The 24,253-nt window shown below is 38.7% G+C and overlaps 2 protein-coding genes and 1 long non-coding RNA gene across 19 annotated transcripts in view; 2 read left to right on the forward strand and 1 right to left on the reverse strand.

Annotated features, from left to right (window-relative positions):
- Nucleotides 1-680, forward strand: part of ANKRD17 (ankyrin repeat domain 17) — a 169,412-nt gene extending 168,732 nt beyond the window's left edge. For all 14 annotated transcript variants that reach the window (XM_082463682.1, XM_082463694.1, XM_082463692.1 and 11 more), the window contains one exon: nucleotides 77-680. In XM_082463682.1, coding sequence (XP_082319808.1) covers nucleotides 77-136 — 60 coding nt within the window. In that variant the 3' untranslated portion in view covers nucleotides 137-680. The remainder of the gene's footprint in view (nucleotides 1-76) is intronic.
- LOC309661903 overlaps nucleotides 1-24,253 on the reverse strand; it is a 1,098,809-nt gene that overhangs the window by 191,362 nt on the left and 883,194 nt on the right. The gene's annotated exons all lie outside the window — the stretch shown is intronic.
- On the forward strand, nucleotides 6,370-23,856 carry COX18 (cytochrome c oxidase assembly factor COX18). Of its 4 annotated transcripts, XM_082463912.1 has the most exons (7): nucleotides 6,380-6,865; nucleotides 7,460-7,560; nucleotides 9,609-9,772; nucleotides 10,468-10,592; nucleotides 12,191-12,298; nucleotides 16,814-20,401; nucleotides 20,996-23,856. In XM_082463912.1, the coding sequence occupies exons 1-6, from the start codon at nucleotides 6,524-6,526 to the stop codon at nucleotides 16,985-16,987; spliced, it is 1,014 nt and encodes a 337-aa protein (XP_082320038.1). In that variant the 5' UTR covers nucleotides 6,380-6,523; the 3' UTR covers nucleotides 16,988-20,401; nucleotides 20,996-23,856. The 4 variants fall into 4 exon arrangements, with proteins under 4 accessions (XP_082320041.1, XP_082320039.1, XP_082320040.1 ...); XM_082463913.1 differs by lacking the exons at nucleotides 16,814-20,401; nucleotides 20,996-23,856 and adding an exon at nucleotides 12,665-13,438 and having other exon boundaries at nucleotides 6,376-6,865; XM_082463914.1 differs by lacking the exons at nucleotides 16,814-20,401; nucleotides 20,996-23,856 and adding an exon at nucleotides 13,446-16,807 and having other exon boundaries at nucleotides 6,377-6,865.

Consider the following 24,253-nt stretch of genomic DNA (forward strand, 5'->3'; position numbering starts at 1 on the left):
TAGTGTTTAAGAGCTTTGTTTTAATCAAATATATGTTCAATACATATTTAATAAAATGTGTGCTCTATATTCATAGGTGTGGACTGGACCCTGGGCACCTCACATGAACAGTGTGCATATGAACCAGCTTGGCTGATGAGGATCAGCTTGTTAGCCTGCAGATTCCTTTTCATTCAGAGGAAATCACAAGTGGCCGAAAAAAAATTTATGCTCCCAAATCATTCTACTGATGTGCTTGACTGAAGTGTGTAGGCTTTTTGCAGAAGAACTTACTAACTGACCTATTTTCTGTGAACATTTGTGACTGCCCATTCCCCATCATCATCTGTTTTACCTTAGTTAGCATTTTTCTTATCATTTTTCTTTTTTTCTTTCCCTCTTCCCCTTTGGACATAACTTTCTGTTGAAGCTGTTCTTTGGCTGGTTGGTTTTAGTACTGTAAACTGCTTCTGAGCAAACACGGAAATTTAGCAAAATTATGTAAACTTGATCCTGAAGTTTTAGAATGGCAAATAAATGTACAATTGTTTACATAACAGAAAAGGCTAAGCAGAAAGTAAATTTCAATATGTCAGTATAGAGGCTCTACTTTATGTAGACTTAAATTAATGTGAGATATGTACCTTCATATTCAGAAATCTGGATGTTTCCTTCATACATTAAACTATTAATAAGTACAACTTTTTTGCTTGTGTAATTTAAGGATAAAGTAAAACAATGGGCATTATCAGTGAATGCTTCCCGACGTTGGCTTTTAAAATACCCATGCTTCTCTCTTTTGAGTTTGTTTGCAGCAAGGCACATATAGAATAAGAAATTTATCACTTTTTCATGTCTCTTTGTTACCTTGTCACACTTTTAAAACTAATACACACTTCTCTCTTCATTCTTTTTTCTCTCCTCACCCTTACCACTAATACCGGTAAAATTTTCTTGCTGATAGTGAAATAATTCTGTAAAGATTTTTACTCTAATGGCTGCTACAGAGAGATGGAGAATCTTCATCATCACGTGTCGTTTCTTCTAACCATGAAACATACAGTCTTTTTGAGAATTTAAAAAGCCACCACTGGTTCCCAGTCAGCATATATAAGCTCTTAATATACTGTTTATTATTAAACAATTCAATGTACTATTTTATATTGGATAATATTGATTCTTAACATTGGCTTTCTAGTCATCAGGAGTCAACATAAAAATTCCAATTTTCAGTAATTTAGTGGAAGGTGTTTGGATTTTGGTTTTTTTGTGTTTTTTTCAATTTTAAAGGCTTCGTAATCTCTACACTTGTATATTAAAAGTGAAAGGGATCAACAGCTAACTTGGGGCAAGTAATAAAATACATTTTGCATTTTTCATTGAGACAATTTATGGTAGACAGGAATACACAGGTTACAAAATAAAGTCTCCATTTAACCTGTTTATTAAGACACAGGGCCACACTAAACTACTCAGTGGAATTTATCTATTCAATTCACTTGAAACAATAAACAGTAACATATCCAAGAAGAATATGTGTCCTACCGTCTCATGTGGAAAAATAAATTATATGGTTGAAATGTAAAAGAAAGTAAGCATAAAAGTGAAGTAATGTATATATCAATCTGTCTTTTTTTTTAAAAAAATTAGACCTAAATTCCTCACTGTTGAAACATAAACATTAACTAAAATTCAGATAGATCACCCACAATTGACAATATTAATATGGTTCCTTGGCTGTTCAAGTAAATGAAATGATTTCTTTACTCTGTTAGCCTGAGTAAACAGTAAAAAGAGGATTTCTCAAACATATCCAGAAGTTTGTAAACAACACATTTATATCTTTTATTTTAGGAGGTAGTCTTAAAATATATAAATTTGTTTTCCTACCTGTCCTTGATTGATATGACCAAATTTTTTTTTTTTTTTATAAGTTTATTTATTATTTTTGGCTGTGTTGGGTCTTTGTTGCTGTGTGCGGGCTTTCTGTAGTTGCAGCGAGTGGGGGGGTGCTACTGTTCGTTGCAGTGCGCGGGCTTCTCATTGCGGTGGCTTTTCTTGTTGTGGAGCACGGGCTGTAGAGCACACGGGCTTCAGTAGATGCGGCACGTCGGCTCAGTAGTTGTGGCTCACGGGCTTAGATGCTCCGCAGTATGTGGGATCTTCCCGGACCAGGGCTTGAACCCGTGTCCCCTGCATTGGCAGGCGGATTCTTAACCATTGCGCCACCAGGGAAGCCCGATATGACCAAATTTAAAGGAACAGCTAAATGATATCCTACAAATAAATACACTTATGACATAAAATGATTGCACTTTACTAAGAAAGGGGTATAATGCTATTTAAGAGTATTTTATGTATGACTTTTGCCACCATCCTATAATTTTTTGCTTAATTTCTTTGTTTACTAGAGTTTATTTTCTAAGTAAAATAATCTTGCTAGATAACAGATACTAGCCAGTATTTATCAAAACACATGACTTGTGTTGACTCACAAAAGTGAATTTCTTAAGATAGGGTGTCTTACTAAAAAAGAAAAGGAAAAAAAAACCCTGTATATATATTTTTTACTTTATTTTTTACTTTACAGGACAGGGGAGTACTGATTGGAATGTTCCTTATTTAGTTTTGGGGATCAGGCTTGTTAAATACAATACCATGGTTTTAGAAGTCTGTAGTAGGAAAATTTTTCAAATACATTTTTTATATTTCAGATGTAATGCAGTGCACTTTTATTTGAACAATAAAACATAATCTTTTGAGACCATGCAGGTCTTTTTTCCCCCCCTTTTTGAAAGTATGTGGTATGTATAATTGCAGACTATGTAAGGTCTTTCTTTTCTCTTATTCTTTTAAGAAGCAGCTTAACTCTTGGACATAGCAGTTAGGTTAGTTCACACCTTAAATCCCAAAATAGTTAATATCCCAATTACTGTGTAATCTGTTTATACCAACCATTCCATTTTAGAAATACTTTTGTTTACTTGTGCCAAGAGAATCCCCATTTTATGCCTTTTCAACATATATTTCAACATATACCAATATATTCAAAAAAAGTAATTTTAGTGTTCATGTGAAAGATATTTTCCCCTTCTGTTCCCTGTTACTGTAAAGTTAAATCATTTTATTAGTAACTGAAAATTAATTTCTTTTGGTAATTACTATACTTACCTTACAGTCATTTTTCTTCTCAGGAAAAAGAAGGAGGTAAATAGTTCACTAACTGTTCCTGTCTTGTTTTTCATGAAAGTATTATTCCATTTTTCTTTTGATTCAAATGACCTAATACACATTTCATAAAAACTATTTTGCACAATAGTGAATATGTTATTCACTTTAGTTTTAAAACAATACACAGTGTTAGATTAAACTGGAAATCTCGCATTACAGAACAGAACATTTAAAGAATGACAAAACTTTCAAATAACAAATTTTTAAATCAGGATTATTTCAAAATGATTAAAATATCAAAGGAAAACCATTACACTGTTTTTCATTGCTAATATGGAGATTCAGTATTCCAGTACTCAATGTATTTTTACTTTAGATAAATGTATCTATTCAGATGTCTTTTTTTTTTTTTTTTTTTTTTCTAGAGGAAGAAGAAAGCAGCGTGGCAGATGTCTTTTAATATTAACGTTTGGGACACTTACATTATACTTTGTAAATTCTGGATGCTCCTGAATCTCTTTAGAAATATATATATCCTATTGATAAATGCTTAAACAAGTCACAACACTCAATTAACTGGTGTTCTTGTGAATCAACTGGTGTTAATTCCAGGTGACTGGAATTTAGGGTGAGAGCACCATTAGTGCTTTAATACTTAATCTACTGTGTTACACACCTTGATTGCAAAAATACCATCACTTACCATTTTGGGTAAGTGAATATAGAGAAAAGTGTGCCACTGTGGCTTAGAAATTCTTAGAAATAAGAATTTCTTTATGTGACACTTGGAATGTAGGACTAATAGATGTGTTACAAGGGGTCTCATATTAGACTTCTACCTTTAAATGAATTCATACTTTTGAAAAGTAAAAGCCAATTTTGCATGCTCAATAGTTAAAAATCAATGATAAGATAATACGAGAGGATATTTTTTAATGAGAGAAAAAAGCTAATTCTACATTAGGTATCTTTGGTTTTAAAAAGTAATGTATTAAAGAAATAGGAAAAAGAGAAGAAATTAAATCTGATTCCCAGGGAACACTTTAACAATTCCTTGTGAAAATATCCTTTAAAGTCAAACATTTCAGAAGGCATATATGGAAAATGAGAAATTTAAATGACTGTACATATATACAGTTTATGTATAATAGCCTACATTCATATTTTGACCTCCATTCCTATGTTCAGCACAGCGATGGATAAGAATTTCAGAAACTTTAGAAAGTAAATAAAATATATAGTCTTTGTTTTTAAGGAGTTTAAATAAAATTAAGAAAAAAGTGTGATGTAGTAAGAATAAAAGACAGGAATAGGCTAATAATGTTGTACTTTAAAAATATGTTTAGTATGTCCATTTGCAAAGTACGTGATTTCAGTTGGTTGGTTTGCCCAATATTTGCATGGTCATTTTGTACTGTACTCTGCAACTCAAAAGATACAAGGTATCACAATGTTTGTTACCAGTACATACATATACATGAGTGCTAACACTTCTTTTGCATTGGGCTTTATAATTGACATACTTTTCCTGACATTCTCTACCGAGTAGGCAGCCAGTTCTGATCATCCCCATTATCCAAATTTTAAAATGTATGTTTATGTATATGAAATTATCAAGTTAAATATTCATAAATTTTATTTACCTCACAATATTCAAACTTAAAACAATGGAACATTTGTAAATGAGAATGTAATTTGTGACCCCAAAATGTAGCAGAAAGGGTGACCCTACACTGGTTGAAGAGGTCCCAGCCCTGACTACTGATACAGCTCAACAGAAGGAAGTCTTAGGAGTTTGAGGAATAGCTTGACAAACTCTTGATTTAAATTATATGAACAGTGAATGCATAAATATGAATTTTTCACTTTAGGATCTTTATCCTTTAATCAACTCCTTTTCTCCTGGATATCAAAAGATCAGATTCCCTAAGCTTATGTGCCACTGTGGAAGGGCCAACTCCTAATGTCATCAGTTCTCTGGGAGGAGAGGAATGCAGCAGCATAGAAGTTGCTTCTTTACTCTCACAATCTTTAGGCCAAGATATTTCCCTCTAAAATTCCTTTCCACTTTAAATCAGTAGTCAGTAGCAACAGGTTGCTTGTTTTAACTTGACAAACGGATAGGGAGATAGACTGATAGGTTTTTACTTTTAAAAAGGAAATTCTATGTATAACATATATTGGGATGTGTGTGTTAACATTCAAAAATTCATGCATGGATTTATCAGCCAATTTGAAGGAAGATGACTTCCAGAATCCAGAGGAAAGGGTATATCTGGTACCCTTGGGTAGCTGCATAATGAAGCAAGAACAGTAGCTTCAGTTTGACATTACCCCAACATTGGTTGGAGCCTTCGTTTTAATCAACGTTTTATTCCTCACAACACAATTTGGCCTCTAGGTGAAGAGGTGACCCTTCTTTTAGGAAACTCCATGTCATTCCCGTGTTTGCTTTTGCCAGGAACAGAAAGCCAAAAATTAGTCCATGTACATTTAGCCTATTCCTTTTAATCAGAAGACACCTAATGTTGCTGTTCAGGCTCTTGAAAGCTTACATAGGATATATGTTAAGCTCCAGTAAAGAATTCACCGCGCTGCCAGTGATAATTCCCCTTAACTCAGGAGATGGTACTTCACTCTTAACATAAGGTGTTTTGCTGCTCTTTATGATGAAAGAAAACACTTAAGTTGGGTCTGAAAATGTCTATTAGGACAGATGAGCCAATTCTTTATACCACAGACTAAACTATGCCTAGTGCATAAAGGTTGTTGATTAAAACAATCCAGAAACACACGCCTTTCTCCAAACTGGCATTTCAGCAACATGTTGACTCCTCGGTAGTATAATCTATCTCAATCTCTAGCGGAAGCAATTGGGGCGCACAAAAAGACGTGGGGGACTACCTCCTGATCACATAAGGTTAAAACTTAAACCGTGACCCGATTAGTTTAAGTGAAAAAGAACGGAAAGGCACAACCCGGAAGACGAACTTTCCAAGGTGAGCGCTTCCCAGAAAACACCTCTCCCGGCCCCGGGCAGGAAGCCCCGCCCCGGGCAGCAAGCCCCGCCCCCAACTCCGCAATTCCGGTCGAGCCTCTGAGGAGCTCCACCGCAGCAGCGCGAAAGTTTCGCGTGTGCGCAGTAGGCTTGCTTAGTGCCGCGTGGGAAAGGCGGGACTTCCCTACCTCCTGCGTCATCTCTACTGCGACGCAAGACGTCACTGGTGTGACTGGGGAAGTCAATTATGGCTGCCGGCGGGTTCCCGCCATCTTTACGCCCGGGGTCGCCGGCGCATGCGCGTAGCGGCCTCGGCGGAGCGGTATGCGCAGCTAGGCCGTGTCGTCCGCGTGCTGGATACAGTCGTGTGCAGAGATGCTGTGCCGGCTGAGCGTTAGGTGGCTGCAGCCGCGGCCTGCCCTGCAGCTCCTGGGCTTGGGCCCACCGGCCGCACCGGCCCCCACCGGCGGCGCCAAGCCCTCCGCTCTGCCATTGTGGGCGGTGGCATCAGTCTCTGCAGTTGGCCCGAGTGGCGCGGGTGGCTGGTACGAAGCCCTGGCTACGTCGGCGCCGGTGCAGGGCGCCGAGGACGTGCTGCTCTTTGCGCACACCGCCTCGGGCCTGCCCTGGTGGGGCAGCATTCTCCTCACCACCGTGGCCCTGCGCGGCGCTGTCACGCTTCCCCTGGCCGCCTACCAGCACTACATCCTGGCCAAGGTGAGGGGCGCCGAGCCGCGCGTGGACCCGGTTCGGTGGTGAGGAGTGGTCGACGTCTACCCGGGGCTTAAGGTCGCCAGGTACTCCCGGAGTGCTTGGTGTTAGTCATCAGTACCAGTAAGGCAGTGAGCTACTTTACAAAAAGGAATTAACACAGGGCAGAAGTAAATGCAATTTTTGGTGGCTCTGTGACTGCCACAGAGCATATTGACTCTTAATAGACTTCTGTTTCCTCAGTTGACATTACTGGGAAATCCAGGAATTGAAACATTAAAGTGCAGAGTGTAGTTCTTATATAATCCTTATAATAACCCTGTGAAGTAGGTGCTGATATACGTTTTATATATGAGAGAACAGGACTTTAGAGGTTAAATAATTTGTCCAAGATCATGCTGATGTACAAGATGGAGTTTGAATTTGGTTGCAACTGAGGAAATCTTAAATTAACATCTTATACGCAGACTTAGGGTTTCTTGACATGACCAGTAAACCACATTTTTAAATGAGCTGAGGGGATAGAGAGTGAAATTATGAATGGTTATGAATAAAGATCTTTTATGTTCTCATAACAAAGTCTACTTTTTCTTTAGCTAGGTGGAAAATTTGCAGCCAGAAATAAAAAACATTGCAAGGCATCTTAACCAAGAAGTTGCAGTTCGTGCAAATCAGTTGGGGTGGTCCAAAAGAGCTGCCAGGTAAGCTAATTCTGTGCATATAAGACCATGAAAATATATATACATATATATAATGTATAAGTGATATTTATTATAGGTTTTGGTATTCTGTAGCTTTAGCATCAAAGTAGTTCTTTTTTCTCTTTAATATTTTAATAAGTTTATGTGGCATGGTAGTGTTATATACTGGACTGAAAGCAAAAAAAATAGAGAAACAAGAAGACAGAGTTCCTTGTCCTTAAGGGACTTCAGGCTACTGAAAAAGACAGACATGTAATCAAATAATGACTGAACTAAGTACTGTACAAAAGATTATGTACAAGAGTTGGGTCATCACGGAAAGTCAGGAAAGGCTTCACAGGATGATACTGTGACAGTTGTTGGGATTTTAGTCAACAAATGATACAGGTTATTTACAAACTTGACCTTTTGACAACATATAGCAGGTAGTAGCCCAAAGGAATGGGGAGGTAGAAAGTATGAATGCCATGGTAAAAGCAGCTGGATAGGCAAGGTGTTGTCATTCTGCTGTGGTTACCCTGTGTAGTTGTCTGCCTGGGCTCTTAGAAAGCCCTTGCCCAAGGGTGCTTGACCATGGCACAGTTCTATGCCTGCAGTCATCCACTAGGAACTTCTAAGTCCACCTCCTTCTATCAGCCTAGCTAGTTCTGCTTAGTCAGTGTCCCAAATTCTGATCCTTACTAGACTGTGACAAAGTGTTCACCAGTTCACAGCAGTGAGAAGAATAAGGGTTTTTTAGTATGAATATGTAATATATATATATATAGCTTTCCATATATTTTCATCTATATAGGTGTAAATTGGCCAACTATCTTCAGTATGAAATTGTGTTCCTCTTTATATAGAGTTAAAAAGACCTGACATTTAAAAAAAAAATCATTTTTACAGCTTAATGTCTTTACTTGCTAAAATAGAAAGTTGGTAAACCTATAGTTTTGAAGTTTTACTGATCAGGGAAATGTGAGGACTACAGCTCTAGACCAGAAGAACAGATTAGTAGCTGCTCAGCTGGGTTGTAAATGCAGCCTAGACAAGACCGTGGCACCTTGCTTATGCAGCACCGGCAGGGTGATTGTCCAGACACATCCTTAAACAGATGAGTGGCTTTCTAGGAAGACATATCTGAGGTTTCCTGCATTTTCAATGGAGCTGGGTTTTGAAGCGTGAAAGGGAGGTTGTCAGGTGAACAGCCAGGAAACTGGGCAGTCCACACAGATGATATAATAACTTCCAAAGGCATGCTGATGTGGAAGTCTGATTTGTTGGATGACCCCGGTCATTCGAGGGACCAGAATATACAGGTGTCTAAAGAAGAGTAACAGGAAATAAAGTTGGAAAAGTAGGCAGAGGCTGAATTACAAAGAGCCTGCAATGTCTCCGTATACTGTCTTAATTCAGTACATTATAATTTGATTAAATTCAACAAACCTATTGAAAACCAGCCTTGTACAAAACATGCTATGAGAGATTTAAAGAAGGCCCAATACTATAGTCTAGAAAGTGGGACTTAGGAACAGAAATAACTAATATGGTTAATAGAGAAACAGAGTAAGAAAGTCTTTATGAAAGAGTTGATTGAAGAGTGAAGACCATTTTGACGGGCCAAGAGCATACACAGTACAGAACCACATTGCAAGGTATGTTCGGGGATCAAGTGATTGGCTGGAGTGGAGAGATACGAGTAAAATGTGCTTTCACCTCTAGTATTTGTGATTTAAATTGTGGTCATACCATGTTAGTAGTGAAATTTCCCTCCTCAAAGCCTAGTTTGCCAGAGATCACCAGAAGCAAAGACTGTAGTCTGACAGTGTCAGATTTATCAAATTGTTAATGTAATTTGCGTACATTGCAAAAGAACTTTGAGTAAAAGGCTTTATTTGCCTTTTGTTTAGGCAGCCCCGTGGTATAGCTTACGACAACCAAAAATCCTGCATAAATCCTTTAGCCAGTAACCACAGCACGGGTGTGTTTGTGCTGTGGGGATGAAGCACTGCTAGTAGTCAAATGACATTTTCTCCTTTCCCTTTTTCCCTCTTCTCTCAAACTAGGCTCACTTATCTAAAGACTATGCGGAGGCTTGTTTCAGAGCTGTATGTTCGGGATAACTGCCACCCTTTCAAAGCCACTGTGTTGGTCTGGATTCAGCTTCCAATGTGGATATTCATGTCTGTTGCTCTCCGGAATTTTAGCACAGGGGCAACACATTCAGAAGGTAGTTATTATTGAAGTCTGTTTCCCCCGAATACGTTTTCTAACATTGTCTTTGTACTCTTAAAAAAAAGAAAAAACCAAGCAAAAAATAAAAAACATCCATACTTCTCATAACTAGAATACACTTTTATCATCTCCCTTACAAGGGTATAGAATTTAAAATATTAAGTGTAAAGCAAACTAGCTGTGTTGAGAAAACAAATCAATCTAGGAAGGACGTCACTAGTACTGCTTCTAGGAGGTCATGATAAAATTAGTGTTATAATTCCATAATACGTTTTCCTGGCCAAGAATTTTTTCTATTTATAAATTTAAGAAGCCAGAAAAGCTTTCACAGTTATAAGTGTAAACATTAATTAAGAAAGGTTATAAACTAAAGGGCTTGTTTTTTACTTTCATTTAAAGGCATTTCTAACCAGAAAGTAATCTAAATAGACTTGAAAGAAAGTCTAATTTTTAAAATTTTTTAAATTTAAGTCTGAAAAGATTACTGCTACGTATCTTTATTGTCTCTACATCTGTTTACTACAGAAAGCTTCTTGCCTCTTTCTCAGTACAGGAAGAACTAACTTATGTTGTGGAATGAAAATAACCTAAATAAAAAGTGCAGATCTTTAGTGTGAGGAACACCTTATTGGAATTACTTCCCTCTGCTATTTTAGAAATTCTTTTATTTTACTTATAAAAATGTTTCAGCAGGTTTTTCTGTTCAGGAGCAGTTAGCTACCGGTGGGGTCCTATGGTTTCCTGACCTCACTGCCCTGGATTCCACTTGGATTCTGCCTGTCTCCATTGGTGTCATCAATTTATTAATAGTGGAGGTCAGTGGTTTTAAATGAGATTTGCTTGCCATTTAAATCATTGGGGTTTTTGTTGTTGCTGTTCTGACCTCAAATGTAAACGTATTTGAGTTGGTGGTGATAGCTCTGAGCTAAAATTGGGACTCCTTAGTTTTGGTCGCTGATCAGCTGTTGATAAATTGTCTTAAGCCAGTTCCTTAACATCTCTGGGGGTCAGAATGCTCATAATTAAAATAAGAGAGCTGAATTAGAACATTTCCAAAATGTCTTTTAGCTTTAAAATTATATGATTCTAATACATACAGTTTTGTGATTTGCTTTTTGGTAAAGACAGCAGTTAAGATGCCTAATGAATCTGGTTTTCTTCCCACAATATATTGATGTTTTGTATATATGTTTAATATGTCAATTTGTAGGTGGTCTGTACCTGACTGCCATTTTTTAGTTACACAACCTTAGAAAAGTCATAGAACTTCTTTATAAGATGGAGTGGAGAAACGTGCATATAAAATATGACCCGTATTCCATAAAGAACTGTTCTCAGACTCTGAGTAGAACATAGACTCTTTGAGCTAGAAGAAACCTTAGAAAAGACCTAACTCAGTTGAGATTTCACAGACCTCATATCCACTGCTCTCTGTTTGGGAAATCTAATACACCCCTTATTTTTTCAGACGAGAAAAGTGAGGATGATACTCTGAGGTCTTGGGTGAAGTTTTCCTGAGGAAAGACTCTATGTGTAGTCTAAGTGTGTTAGCCTAAGAGCATCTAGCACAGTTCTCTTAACGTGGTTGGTAATTAGTGAATATTTCTTAGAAAGAAAGAATCGATAACACAGGGTCACAGTGAATAGTGTCAGTCCTCTAGTCTTTTCTTTCATTCCATCTAACGACCCAGCATGCATAAGTTTAATAAAAGCCTGTTCTTACTTAACATTCACCATGTGCCAGGCACTATTGTAAGCAATTTACATGAATTAACTCATTTACTTCTTAAAATAATCCTGTGATGTCGGTGCTACTATTACCCCCATTTTAAGGTGCAGAAGGTAAGGCACAGAAAGGTTGAGTAACTTGTGCAAAGTCACATAACCACTGAATGCAGGGCTGCCTTGTGAATCTAGGTAGTTTGAGTGTAGAATCTGTGCTCGTAATCATTAAGTTATGCTGCCTCTTAAATAAGTAATTCATAAACCATAACTGCCTTTCCTAGCCTTGGTTCTTTTCCATACTCCACGTAGCCAGATCACAAACCTTTGAGATACCTGTTAAGTTCCTTCTTTATGCCAGGTCCTGTGTTTAGGTGCTAAAAAACAAGGACAGGGATTCATACATAATACCTATCTTGAAGGGACTTCAGTTTTACACACAATCTTTAAAAAACATTGACTTGTAAAAATTGTGCTGTGATACTGTTTAGTATAGATGAATCTCTTTATTGCTGTTACTTAAAGTTCCATTTAAGAATTTTACATAAATTTATCAGTTTTATTTTTAATGTTTATTGCTTTTCTTAAAGTATAGGTAGAGGCCAGTCAAAAATCAGTTTGTATTTTAAAGCTTGTCTCATTTAATGTGCATTTCAGTAATCAGCATGTGTTATATATTCTACCCCTTCAGATTTTTGCTCTGCAAAAAATTGGAATGTCTCGTTTCCAGACATACATTACGTACTTTGTTCGTGCAGTATCAGTGTTGATGATTCCAATTGCAGCGACAGTACCTTCAGTGAGTAAGCACCAGTATTGCGCGAAGCATGTGCTAAATATAAATCTTCTGTTTCTAGCTTAGACTGGCTGGGATTCTGCCTCTTCTATTGAGCTTCCTCTGACTACTCAATCCCTTACTGGTTTCTGGGTTTCTGTAGTAACGAATCTACTGTCTCTATCACCAAGTGACATCTGAATATTTCTTGGGGGATTGGTTAATCTTCCTTTACGTGAATGTGTCTTAACCCTCCTATTAAACCAAACTCCATTTTCCTCTTTTTTTTTTCTTTTTTTTTTTAATCTTGCAAAGTACGTGACACAGTACTATGAACGTAGTATTTGCTGTTTGATTAACTGATATACTGAATTCTTTCTGTCTTCAGAGACTAGTCCAAGGAATTTTAGCACTGAAAAAAGAGACAAAACTTTGTGCTAGGTTTGTATGGGTTCATATGTAATATTGTTTAATCTCATAACAGTTTTATGAGCTATGTATACTTGTCCCTATTTATATGTAATTAAACTTTTATAGAAATAGAAAAAGAAATGTTATATTTGTAGTTATTTCATATTTTTAGCCTTTTGCTTCCATGGATACTTTAGTGCTAAGATGGGTAAAGCTATGTCAGGTATAGAGCTGTCTTAGCTCAGAGCCAACACATAGACCATAAAGTAGTAGTCATTTGTTGCTGGTAGTTAGAGTTATATAATTTATATAAAAGTACTTTATAGGACTTGTCTTAGGAATCTGAAATAGTATGTTTCATCATAAAAAATGTGAATTAAATGTTTGGTTTTTTTAAGACACATTTATTCAGCATCATGATCAGACTATTACATTTAGCAATCAATAGCATGGGTGCAAAAAAAAAAAAAAGTCACAGTGAAAACCTTTGTTGGACTGCTTTACACTTCCCACAGAACAGAAACTGAAATACCCTGTTATACACTTAAGTCACAAATACAGTCCTCGAGTTTTTTTGCCCATACACATGAGTATTGTCTAAAACATGTCTTCTTTGTAGCATCTAGGCCCTGCTACCACTGTGCTTGGCTGAGTTCACAAATCTTTTGTACCCTGTAGCTTCCCTGTCACTTCTCTGCCTCTCCTCTCCTGCTAAGCTTTGTTTCCTGGCAGTAATTAAAACCTTCTGCCACTGCCATAGCTCCTGCTGCTGCTGGAACCACCATAGCCACCTTGGTTTTGTCGTTTGACGAAGTACTGGCCTCCACCACCATAGAGGCGAGAACTTTTGCCTCCAAAGTTTCCTCCTTTCATCAGTCCAGAATTTGAAGATTGACTGTTGTAAATGCCAGAATCATTGTAGCTTCCGCCACCTCTGAAATTGCTTCTGTCATTACCAAATCCATTATAGCCATCCCCACTGCCACCATAGCCACCACCACCATGGCTGCCACCAAAGGCATCTCAACCACTGAAGTTTCCTCCACCACCAGAGTTGTCATTCCCACCAAAACCACCGCCACGACCACCACCAATGTTTCCAGAACCACTTCGACCTCTTTGGCTGAATGAAGCACTAGCCTTCTCTTGCTGAGATAGGGCTTTCCGTACTTCACAGCTGTGGCCGTTCACAGTGTGGTATTTCTGAATGACAGTCTTGTCTATGGAGTCATGGTCACCAAAGGTTACGAAAAGCAAAGTCTCTCTTTTTGCCGCTGCCTTGGTTAGTCATGATTTCAGTCACTTCAGTTTTCCCGTACTGTTCAGAATAATCTCTTTGGTGATGTTCTTCAGTGTCTTCTTTAATGCCACCAACAAAAATCTTTTTCACAGTGAAGTGGGCACCAGGTCTTTGAGAATCTTCTCTTGAGACAGCCCTCTTTGGTTCCCCAACTCTCCCATCCACCTTGTGTGGCCCTGCATCCATGGCCGCATCCACCTCCTCCACAGTGGCATACGTGACAAACCCGAAGCCTCTGGAGCGCCTGGTGTTTGGATCCCTCGTCACTACACAATCTGGGAGCGTTCCCCGTTGCTGAAAATGGCTCCCCAGACTCTCATCGGCTGTTTCAAAGCTCAAACCTCCGATGAAGAGCTTCTGCAGGTGTTTGGGCTCTTTGGGAGACTCCGACTTAGACGTGACGGCAGTAGATGGGGGAGACTTCAACGACGCTTACTTGGCGGTGTCCATGGGCTCAATGAAATGTTAAATGTTTTGAAGCTGTCACTTAGACATAGTACCATCATTAATCCTGTGTAAAATAAAAAGTTTCCTTGTTTCTAAAATAGACAACATAATGTCTGTGAGAATTAAGGAAATGACAAGTGTCTGTTATAGTACTTTTCATGTAATAATAATATTGTTATAAAATACTCTGTAAAAACAGAACAATACAAATTGACTGCATTTCTAAGGAGAAATAATACCAATTATAACTGAGGAAACCCCCAGATCAAGTAAAATAGGAGCAGTAAAGTTTTAGTGAGAGGTTGGATTCAAAGTGAGTAACAGAGATCTGAAAAACAGGGTCTTTTTTTTTGTTTATTTAAAGCTTTTTTTTTAAACTTATTTATTTTATCTTATTTATTTTTGTCTGTGTTGGGTCTTTGTTGCTGTGGGCAGGCTTTCTCTAGTTGCAGCGAGCGGGGGCTACTCTTGGTTGCGGTGCACAGACTTCTCATTGTGATTGCGGTGGCTTCTCTTGTTGCAGAGCATGGGCTCTAGGCGCGCAGGCTTCAGTAGTTGTGGCTTGCAGGCTCTGGAGCGCAGGCTCAGTAGTTGTGGCACATGGGCTTAGTAGCTCCACAGCATGTGGAATCTTCCCGGACCAGGGCTCGAACCCGGGTCCCCTGCATTGGCAGGTAGATCCTTAACCACTGCGCCACCAGGGAAGCCCTGAAAAACAGTGTCTTAAGTACCCAAAAATTCATTCCCTCAAATACAGGAAATTCTGAATTAGGTATTTCAAGGTAGAGCTGATGTAGCGTCCCTGTGAAGACTTGAGAAAGGCAGCCTGCTTCTCTCTCAGTGCTGCATCGTCCACAGCCTGTAATGGTCTTGAAGGCCGCAGGATAGTCACGATGGCCACTGGAGCTTGTTGTCTTGCGAGAATAGTAAAAAGGTTCCTCAAGCGCAGTCAGCCCCTTTCAGGACCCTTGCCGGGCGCCCCACCAAACACTGTGCTTCCATCTTAAATATGTGGCTGTGCCTAACTGCAGAAGAGGTTGGGAAGGATAGTCTTCTTTTTCTTCTTTGTAGATGGCAATATACCCTGCTGAAAATTAGTATTTTTTTTACTAAGGAAGAAGAATGATACTTAGTAGGCAGTTTTTAGCCTGACGTAGTTGAGGCTCAGGATACTGTTCGCTTCATGGATAAGTTTGACGATGATGGTAGTTAATATTTATTCAACATTAACATTGTACCAGGCCCTTTTAAAAATCATTTACATATATTAGTACAAATATTTCTCCTAACAGTGCACTGAAGTAGGAGCTATTATAATCTCCACTTTACTGCTGAGGAAACTGAGGCACAGAGAGGATAAGTAACTCATCAAGGTTACTCATCTTTTAAGTGGCAGAGTCTAACCCACATCCAGGCCGTTTGGCTCTTACTCTTAACTACTGTGTTAACCTGCCTTTAAGGATGTATTGCTTACTGCCCTTAAAAACTTGATCTGGAACAAATGCAGGTGCTTAATATGGGCCACATACTGTGCTTACCACTCTACCTGAATTTTCTCATTTATTCCTCACAGCATCTCTTTGAGGTGGGCACAGTTCTGTCTCCATTTTATAGAAGAGAAAACTGAAACAAGAAAAATAACGTACCCAAAGTTAAATAAATAGATTTCAAACTCAGGCAGTTTGACTCCGGGACCTGGATTCAACCGCCACATGGTCTTGCCTCTGGGGACTGATTACCTTCTGATGCCAAAGAAAGGCTTGGGAAAGATGTATGTATGTATGGGAATGTTTTGAGTGGCCACAGAACTTAGTCTTTGACCTAAATAAGTCAATCTGAATGGTAGTAAAAAAGAAAGTTGAAGATAATGCTGAGACCCTTTGTCCCAGGAAAAGGCAAAGATAATGCAGTCCTGACTACACTTAGAAACTGGTTAGTGGGAAAAATTTGCAACATAGGTGACTGTATATAGGTCTAGGGGGGCTAAGTTTGCCATGATAAATGGCCGTCCCCCCAGTAGCATACCTTCAGTGTAGCAGCCTGTCAAGACTCTTGGTGGGGAAAAGTATGCTTAACTGCCAGAGACGGAGGTGAGATCTCTCTTGGACCTCTGCTTGGGAGCTGTTCTCTGTCATCCACTTTCTGTCATGAATACCTCTCCTTTTTGTTTCTTTTCACTTTTGAGTCTTCCTGTGAACTTTCTTACCTGTCTATTAGATCTGCCACAGGTATCTAATAGCTACTGAAGGTCTTGGTCAGTCCTGGTGTACTTATATTTACAGAGATTGTAATTTTTTTTTTATTGCCTACCTATTTCTAGACACTGGTGTCCTTGGAGAATGGAGAGATGCTAACTTTCACGTCCTTTCTTCTCTTTACAGTCGCTTGTTCTCTACTGGTTATGCTCCAGCCTCATGGGCCTTGCACAGAACTTGCTGCTGCGTTCTCCTAGATTTCGCCAACTTTGTCGAATACCGTTGACCAAGTCAGATTCAGACACTCCTTATAAAGACCTCTTTGCTGCCTTTTACGCCAAGTTCATTTCAAGAAAATGACATACTTTCTAGTAATTTTGAAACAATTACAAGTTTCACTGTTAATGTATTTAGAAGATTTAGAAATTCAGATATGGTTTAATTTGCTTTTTAAAATCATGAGCTCTGTGAAGTACTGTGGATTAAGATATAATCCAGATATATTTGACAGTACTTAAAATCTTTTAAGTGCTAAAAATGTAGTATGTTCAATTATATAAAAGTGGGATCAAAGTGTCGGGCCCTGTTTATAAAATTACAACTTGCGAAAGGTGCTAGAACTTTGGAGAACAGGACTAGAGAAGTTTTATAAAATAAAAGAATCCAATGAAGTGATTCTTAAAATTTGGGGGTGTGGAGGATCATAGACCCGTTTGATCATTTAATAAAGCCATGGTTTTCTCTTCAGAAAAGTCCTGAAACTCACAACATGGAGGCCTTTATTGACCCCCCTTCTGGTAATTCCTGGTTAATAAGTATTATTCTAATGGAACATACATTGATGATGAGTTAATGTGTGATTTTAAAATGAAAAGGACTTGAGATACATGCAGTGGAGTAGTCTACGCACGGAAGAAAGTACCTAATAGGGTAGGTAGTGTTGCTTCTCAACCTTGCTCTGAAAGGATACAAAGGGTGTACATTTCCTTTCTCTATAATTTAAGAAGTCCGGAATACAGAGCATAGAACTAAGTACTGCTAGAGCCCAAAGTAGAAAATCTTAAGCTAATCATATAGAATATGAAGGAACCCAATATCTCTGTTAATCCTTTAAGAAAGTGAAAAACTGGTACTAGGGTCAAGGTTATGCTAATTGGGAGACTCCTTTAGACCTGTACACCTTGGTATGATAATACATAACATTAAATTGGTCTGAGGATCTTATATATTACAAAATTCTTAATTTCATAGCTTGGAAAAAAGGATCAAAGTAAATTTTAAAAGCTCAAAAGATCAGGATAGTATTTAGCAAGTTTTAAAAATAATGACTGAATACATGAAGATACATTAGTTACACTATTACTAGAAATTAAATAGTAGGTGAAGAATCATCTTATTCAGCCAGAGAGCATGCATATGAACGTTGTGTATTCAGTCATTAGAGAATGTAGGTAGATCACATAATTGTGAAATAAGCTTGTGCAGAATTCTGGAGACAGAGCTGTTTGAGTCTTTCCTGTCATCTCAAAGTACAGTAGACCCTTCTGTCTCCCAGCCCCAAAGCCACAACCATTAAGAGCTTCAAACTGTCAGCAGCTAGAATCCCAACAAACAGCTGAACCAGACTTCATTAGATAAGGACTAACATAGCCACAGAGAGGGAATGATTCTGTGACTCTTGAACATATTGATTGTAGTCATTTGTGGAATACAGTTTCAAAGTAAAAAAGACTATTAGAAAACTTTGAACTTTATTTGGTAATTGTATTGCTCTTGTTAATATTGCATTGCTGTTTTGGAACTCTTATTGTCAGGTAAAATATCTAATGATGTTTACTGGTATATTTGTTTTCTGTGGATGCTGTTAACAAAATCTTTATGCTGCTTATGCACCAAGAGGAAGATGCTATTGAATGTATTTGATATTATAAGATATATGTCTTTCAAATTTTTCTTTTAAGGGATAGATTTAGGGATTGCCCCTGAGGTCCTACAAAAGAAGGTCCTCCACACAGTTCTCCACCCGTATACTCCGAAAGCCTAGGCTTCATATCTGTTTCACCTAAGACCTTCCACAATCTCAGTTAAGAACTGATGAAATAAAATTCATGTTTGATGGCAAGACGAGAAAAGTTTAAACATAAATTTTTTCTTTGTCCCTTTGGGCCTCCTGCCTCCCCTTTAGCAGGTATTGTGCCTCTGCATTAACCAGAGCTCTTTAGGAGATAACATTCCTTAATCTCATTAAGGGGCACTGACTCTTAGGAGATAACCTTCCTTCTTGTAAGGGACCATGATGACTCATGACCCCCTATTTGCTTTGTACCTGTAGGTCTGGATCGTGTAAACTGTTAATAATACGTCATTTGACATAAACTAAACCCTTTGTCTCAAAAATGTACATAACTGTGCTTTGACTCCTAATTGGCAGAACAGTCCCCGGAGCTTTCTGAAAGTCTATCTCTCAGATTATAACCCTCAAATTGGCTTGAAAATTTTCCATATTTTTCTTAAACGGTTGATGAATTTTTCTATTGACAGGACTGTACATAAAAGCACTTTGATCCTGGTTGATTCCTGTCCATAGCAACCACAAAAAAAGAAAAACATTACCAGCTGAGGAATGGCAGCAAAAGAGATTAAACCAAGAAAGCACTTTTACACAGAAGCCTTGCCTAGTTCCTAGAGCAGTAACTTTTGTTTTGCTGTAACTTGAACATGAGAGAGCTCCGACACAACCGTCCCAAAGGAATATGTAACAAGAGGACCCTGTTCCCTTGTATTCTCGCTGACTACCTTCTTGACTGCCCAGTTTTTATGTAAGTTTTGCAAGATAGTCTTACCTTTAATTGCCTTGGCCTATACTGCTGATTTTCTTCTGTAAAATGAGGACTTCTGGGTGTTTGAGAACAAAAACCTTGATGGAAAGACCTTAAAATCAAAATAAATGCTTTAAGAAAGCAGCCCGGCTTCCCTGGTGGCGCAGTGGTTAAGAATCCGCCTGCCAGTGCAGGGGACACGGGTTCGAGCCCTGGTCCAGGAAGATCCCACATGCTGTGGAGCAACTAAGCCTGTGTGCCATAACTACTGAGCCTGCGCTCTAGAGCCCGTGAGCCACAACTACTGAGCCTGTGTGCTGCAACTACTGAAGCCCGCGTGTCTAGAGCCCGTGCTCCGCAACAAGAGAAGCCACTGCAATGAGAAGCCTGCGCACCACCACGAACAGTAGCCCCCGCTTGACGCAACTAGAGAAAGCCCGTGTGCAGCAACGAAGATCCAGTGCAGCCAAAAATAAATATAAATAAATAAATGATTTTAAAAAAAGCAGCCACTGTTACTGAGTTATTCTGTCTAAGGCAACAAAAAAGAAATTTCTATCCTTGAAAGTCCCTGCTAGACTCCAGGGGGCCAAGAATTTCTTGAAAAGGAAGCCTCTAGGGAAAATGCCCCATTTCTATCTTTCCTATTTTGAGAAAATTTTACGGTCATGCTCCTCTTCCTTTGTATCCCTGATAAGGCAGTTATATTTGTTTTTCCTTAGTTGAGAAGGCAGCATTGTATTTAATTTAGCTTTGGTTTTTGTCTTCTGGCTAAATTGTAGCTCTCCGGGGAAACTTAAAACTGGAATATGAAATATACCTAACTATATATCCCTTTCATTGCAGCTGCATTTCTGCATGTTCCAACGGTAGTACAATTGATAATTTGAGGAATTTCTTCTAATTATAACCTCAAACTTCCTGGCTTTTCTGTGAGTGATGGATGCTTCTGAGGGTAAGGAGTATTAAAAATATGAATTCTGTATCTGAGAGAATTAACAGCTTCTTATTCCATGTTATTCAAAATGTGTCCCATGTGTTGCTATAGGTAGGAAACTCCTTTTGTGGTTTCATTATAGAAGCTTCAGTTGTGCTTATATGAGTTTTCAAATACAGATGTTCCATTTTGGGATGCAAGTGAAAACCAGAAATTCCCATTTAAAATTACAGTCACAACCAAGTAGAGATTTTAAAATGAAATACTTCTTCCTTATCTTTAACTCTCACCTATCTACATCATAATGTGTTACTTTACTTTAAAATACAGTCGGTCCTCATTATTCACAGTTTCATATTTGTGAATTCACCTACTCACTAAAATTTATTTGTAAAATGCTCGTGATGTTTTTGCTGTTACTAGCAGACATGTGGCTGCACGCTCAGAGCAGCAAAAAATGAGACCAGTGCACACATTCCCAGCAGCAGTCAAATCAAGTGACACTGCGTTTTGTTTCAGCTCTCATGCTGTAAACATGTGTCCTTCTTGTGGTCTATTTAGTGCCGTGTTTTTCTCTTTTTTACACTTTTGTTGATGATTTCTGTGTTTCAGCTGGCCCCCAAGCACTGAGTACAAGGAGACTGTGATGCCCTCACAGAGAAAATGTGTGTTAGGTGAGCCTCTTCCCAGTGTGAGTTACGGTGCTACTGGCCGTGAGTTCAGTGTTAATGAATCAACAGTATATATTACATAAGGTGTCTTTAAACAGAAACACACAGAGGACATGATTATGTCTTGATCGGTTGATGAAATTGGTTGTTGTGACCAAAGGCTTGAAGGAACCTAACTCTGAATTTCCTCTAAGAGTGATGGGAGGCTTTATAGAACAAAACTGCCGTGAATAATGAGAATTGAATGTATTTCAGCCTATGCCACACAGTTTTATAGTCATATGATGGTTTAAATCAGGCATCCTGAAATTGAGGACCCATGGGCCACAAATCTAGCTCACTGCCCTTTTTTGTACAGCCTGAAAGCCGAGAGTAGTTTTTACATTCTTAAATGATTGAAAAAAAATGAAAAGATAATATTTCGTGACACAGAGAAATTATATGAAGTTCACATTTCAGTGTTTTACTGGAGCACAGCCATGTTTGTTTATGTATTGTCTGCGGCTTTCATGCTTCAACTGCAGAGCTGAGTGGTTGTGACAGAGATTTTATGTCACAGTGCTTCATACTCTGCTCAGCACACAGATCTTAGTAATACAGTTATAACTCCACAGCATTTCATGTGTACTGCCCTACTGCGACACTTTATTTTTTATTACCAGTTCATATCCAGTCAAAGTAAGAAAAGTGGATTTCAGATGTCATACTTTTAAAGCACAGTAGAGTATGGATTATTTTGTTATTGAATTAGATGGCAATACATTGTGTTTATTATGCAATGACACTATGGCTGCACTGAAAGAACACAACGTATGTTGACATTACCAGACATCATGATATTCCCAACTTGCAGGAAAGCGATGGTCAGAAAAAGTAGAAAATTTAAAGTGGAATATCTCATCACAGCAGAATGGATTTGAAAGAAAAACTCACAACTAATGGAAAATTCTGTTTCCTCTATATACTACCCACAGAACCCTTTTGGCCACCAAATGTGTGTGTGTGTTCTCCATACCAAGCAGTTCTCCAGTTCTTTGCAGGCACCAACTGAGTGTCCTACAATTTAGTTCAGTTCTGATACTACCTGGAGTTTTTACCTGAAAACTGGGTTTGCCTCTTGGTGGGTGTCCAGCCAAGAGACACGAACAAGGCAAAGATCAGGAGAAGAAAGGATTTATTACTTGCAGCAAGTAAGGAGGACACGGGGTATATTCCAAAAGGAATGTCTCCCCGAACTGCAAAATTGGGGAAGTTTTAAGCTAAGGATATGTGCACGTTCACGAAGGGGCTAGAGCAGAGGAGAATTCACAGAATTGGGGCAAAGGTCAACAGTCCAAGCTCCCAAGGGTCGGAAAAGGTTAACATCATCATTCCTTAGGTTCTGACCTATCTGAGGTCTCAGTGTGTTGTTACCATCCTACACCTGGGTGGGGGCCTTAGTGCCTTCAGAACTCAAAGATGATGTATCAGATTGTTATGTATATCCCTTGAGGAGGAACTAGGATGCTTTTATCTCTGAACTGTTGTTTCTTGACTGCATTTCCTTCGTTCCTGCATCCCCTTATGATCATTGATTACAGAGACCTGTTCAAGGGCAAGAATCGTAGGCAGGCTTAGATCACAAAATGGCTTAAGGCAAAAATGGCTTCTCTTACATCAAGGAAGCCATGCCTAGTTCACCCCCTACCTTATCTGCTTACAGAGTCAGTACAGATTGCACAGTCCCACAAGACTGCCCTCCCAACACTGCCCCCCCAGACACCAATCTGAAGTATTACCTACAACCTCCGCCCAACTTGGTTGCAAATCTGGGGTTCCCATAACCCTTTCCTTGGGTTTGATAATTTGCTAGAACAGCTCACAAAACTTAGGAAAGCATTTAACTGACTATTATCCATTTATTATAAAGGATGCAACTCAGGAACAGCTAAATGGAAGGATTGCCTGAGTCAATGTATGGTGCTGGGTACGCAGAGCTCCCATACTCTGCAGGCTTCATTACGTAGGCACGAGTGATTACATCAGTGGTCATTGGTCACTGGATTCGGTCTCCAGCCCCTTTCCCCACCTGGGAGGTCAAGGGATGGGGCTGAAAGTTTCCATTTCAACCCTCTGATCTTGTGGTTGGTTCCTCTGGCATTCAGCCTCCATCCTTTGGTTTTCCAGGAGGGGCTTTCCAAAAATTACCTCATTACTATAAACTCAGCTGTGTTTGAAAGGGCCTTGTTATGAATAACAAAACTCACAGCTCCTTTAGGAGCTGTTTGAGGCGCACAAAAGACAAATAGCATAACAGAAGGTCCTTCTATTGCTCTTTTCACCTAGGAAATTACAAGTGTTCTAGGAGCTCTGTGCCAGGAGGAATCATGAATGAAGACCAAATACGTATTTCTTATTATATTACAGTATCACAGGGTTTTATTTGATGAAATTAGTGGCTTTTCAATCACCACAATGGATATTTGAAATGGATTCTCATTGATCAAATTAGTTGTATGAAGGCATTTGGATTGGTTGAGATAGTTTAGCAACATGCCTACATTTGAATGAATAGGGGATAAGAATCTGATGAGGTCTATACCTGCAACCTCAGTGATGGTCCTAAGGCTTAATCTGTGTGAGCAGTTCTGATTCCTTCCAAGGATAACAGAACCCTGCCTGTAGTAAGTCTTCATGCCAGATGTGATGAGATTACCTAAAGGACAGGGGCTGGGATTTCTTTGAGCTCAGAGCACAGAGCTGAACTTTTTGTGTCTACTTGCTAATCAGATATTTTTGTTTAATAAATGTATATGTGGTAGAGTTTAGTCTGAGACTTGCTTTCATTTTAACTTGCTAGTGAAATTGGAGAGTGGGATGGGGGAACAACTAACATTCACCCCTATCAAACTCTTGAAAGAGTATCATTATCTGCCAAAAAGAACCTAACAATTTGGTATATAGCCAGATTGACTTATTTGTTACTTTTATAACCCACTATTCCCAAACTAGCTGCTATGGTGAAAGAGAAAAAAAAAAAATGTATATATATATGTATATATATATATACACACACACACATATACGCATATGCCTTCAAAAAGGCTTTGGAAAGACATGATGTCATCAAGATGTTCTGTGAATTGAAGTGATATTTTTAAGAACATTTTAAGAATCTTTCTAATGGTGGTAAAAGAAAATTAAAGTGGCTGCCCCAAAG

Source organism: Balaenoptera physalus, assembly GCF_965194825.1.
Source record: "Balaenoptera physalus genome assembly, chromosome: 5".
In the NCBI taxonomy this organism is placed as follows: domain Eukaryota; kingdom Metazoa; phylum Chordata; class Mammalia; order Artiodactyla; family Balaenopteridae; genus Balaenoptera; species Balaenoptera physalus.

Coding starts and splice junctions, on each gene's coding strand:
- COX18 (XM_082463912.1), top strand. CDS start 6,524: ATGCTGTGCCGGCTGAGCGTTAGGTGGCTGCAGCCGCGGCCTGCCCTG. Junction 9,773..10,467: donor AGGGGCAACACATTCAGAAG/GTAGTTATTATT, acceptor AAAATGTTTCAG/CAGGTTTTTCTGTTCAGGAG. Junction 10,593..12,190: donor TCAATTTATTAATAGTGGAG/GTCAGTGGTTTT, acceptor CTACCCCTTCAG/ATTTTTGCTCTGCAAAAAAT.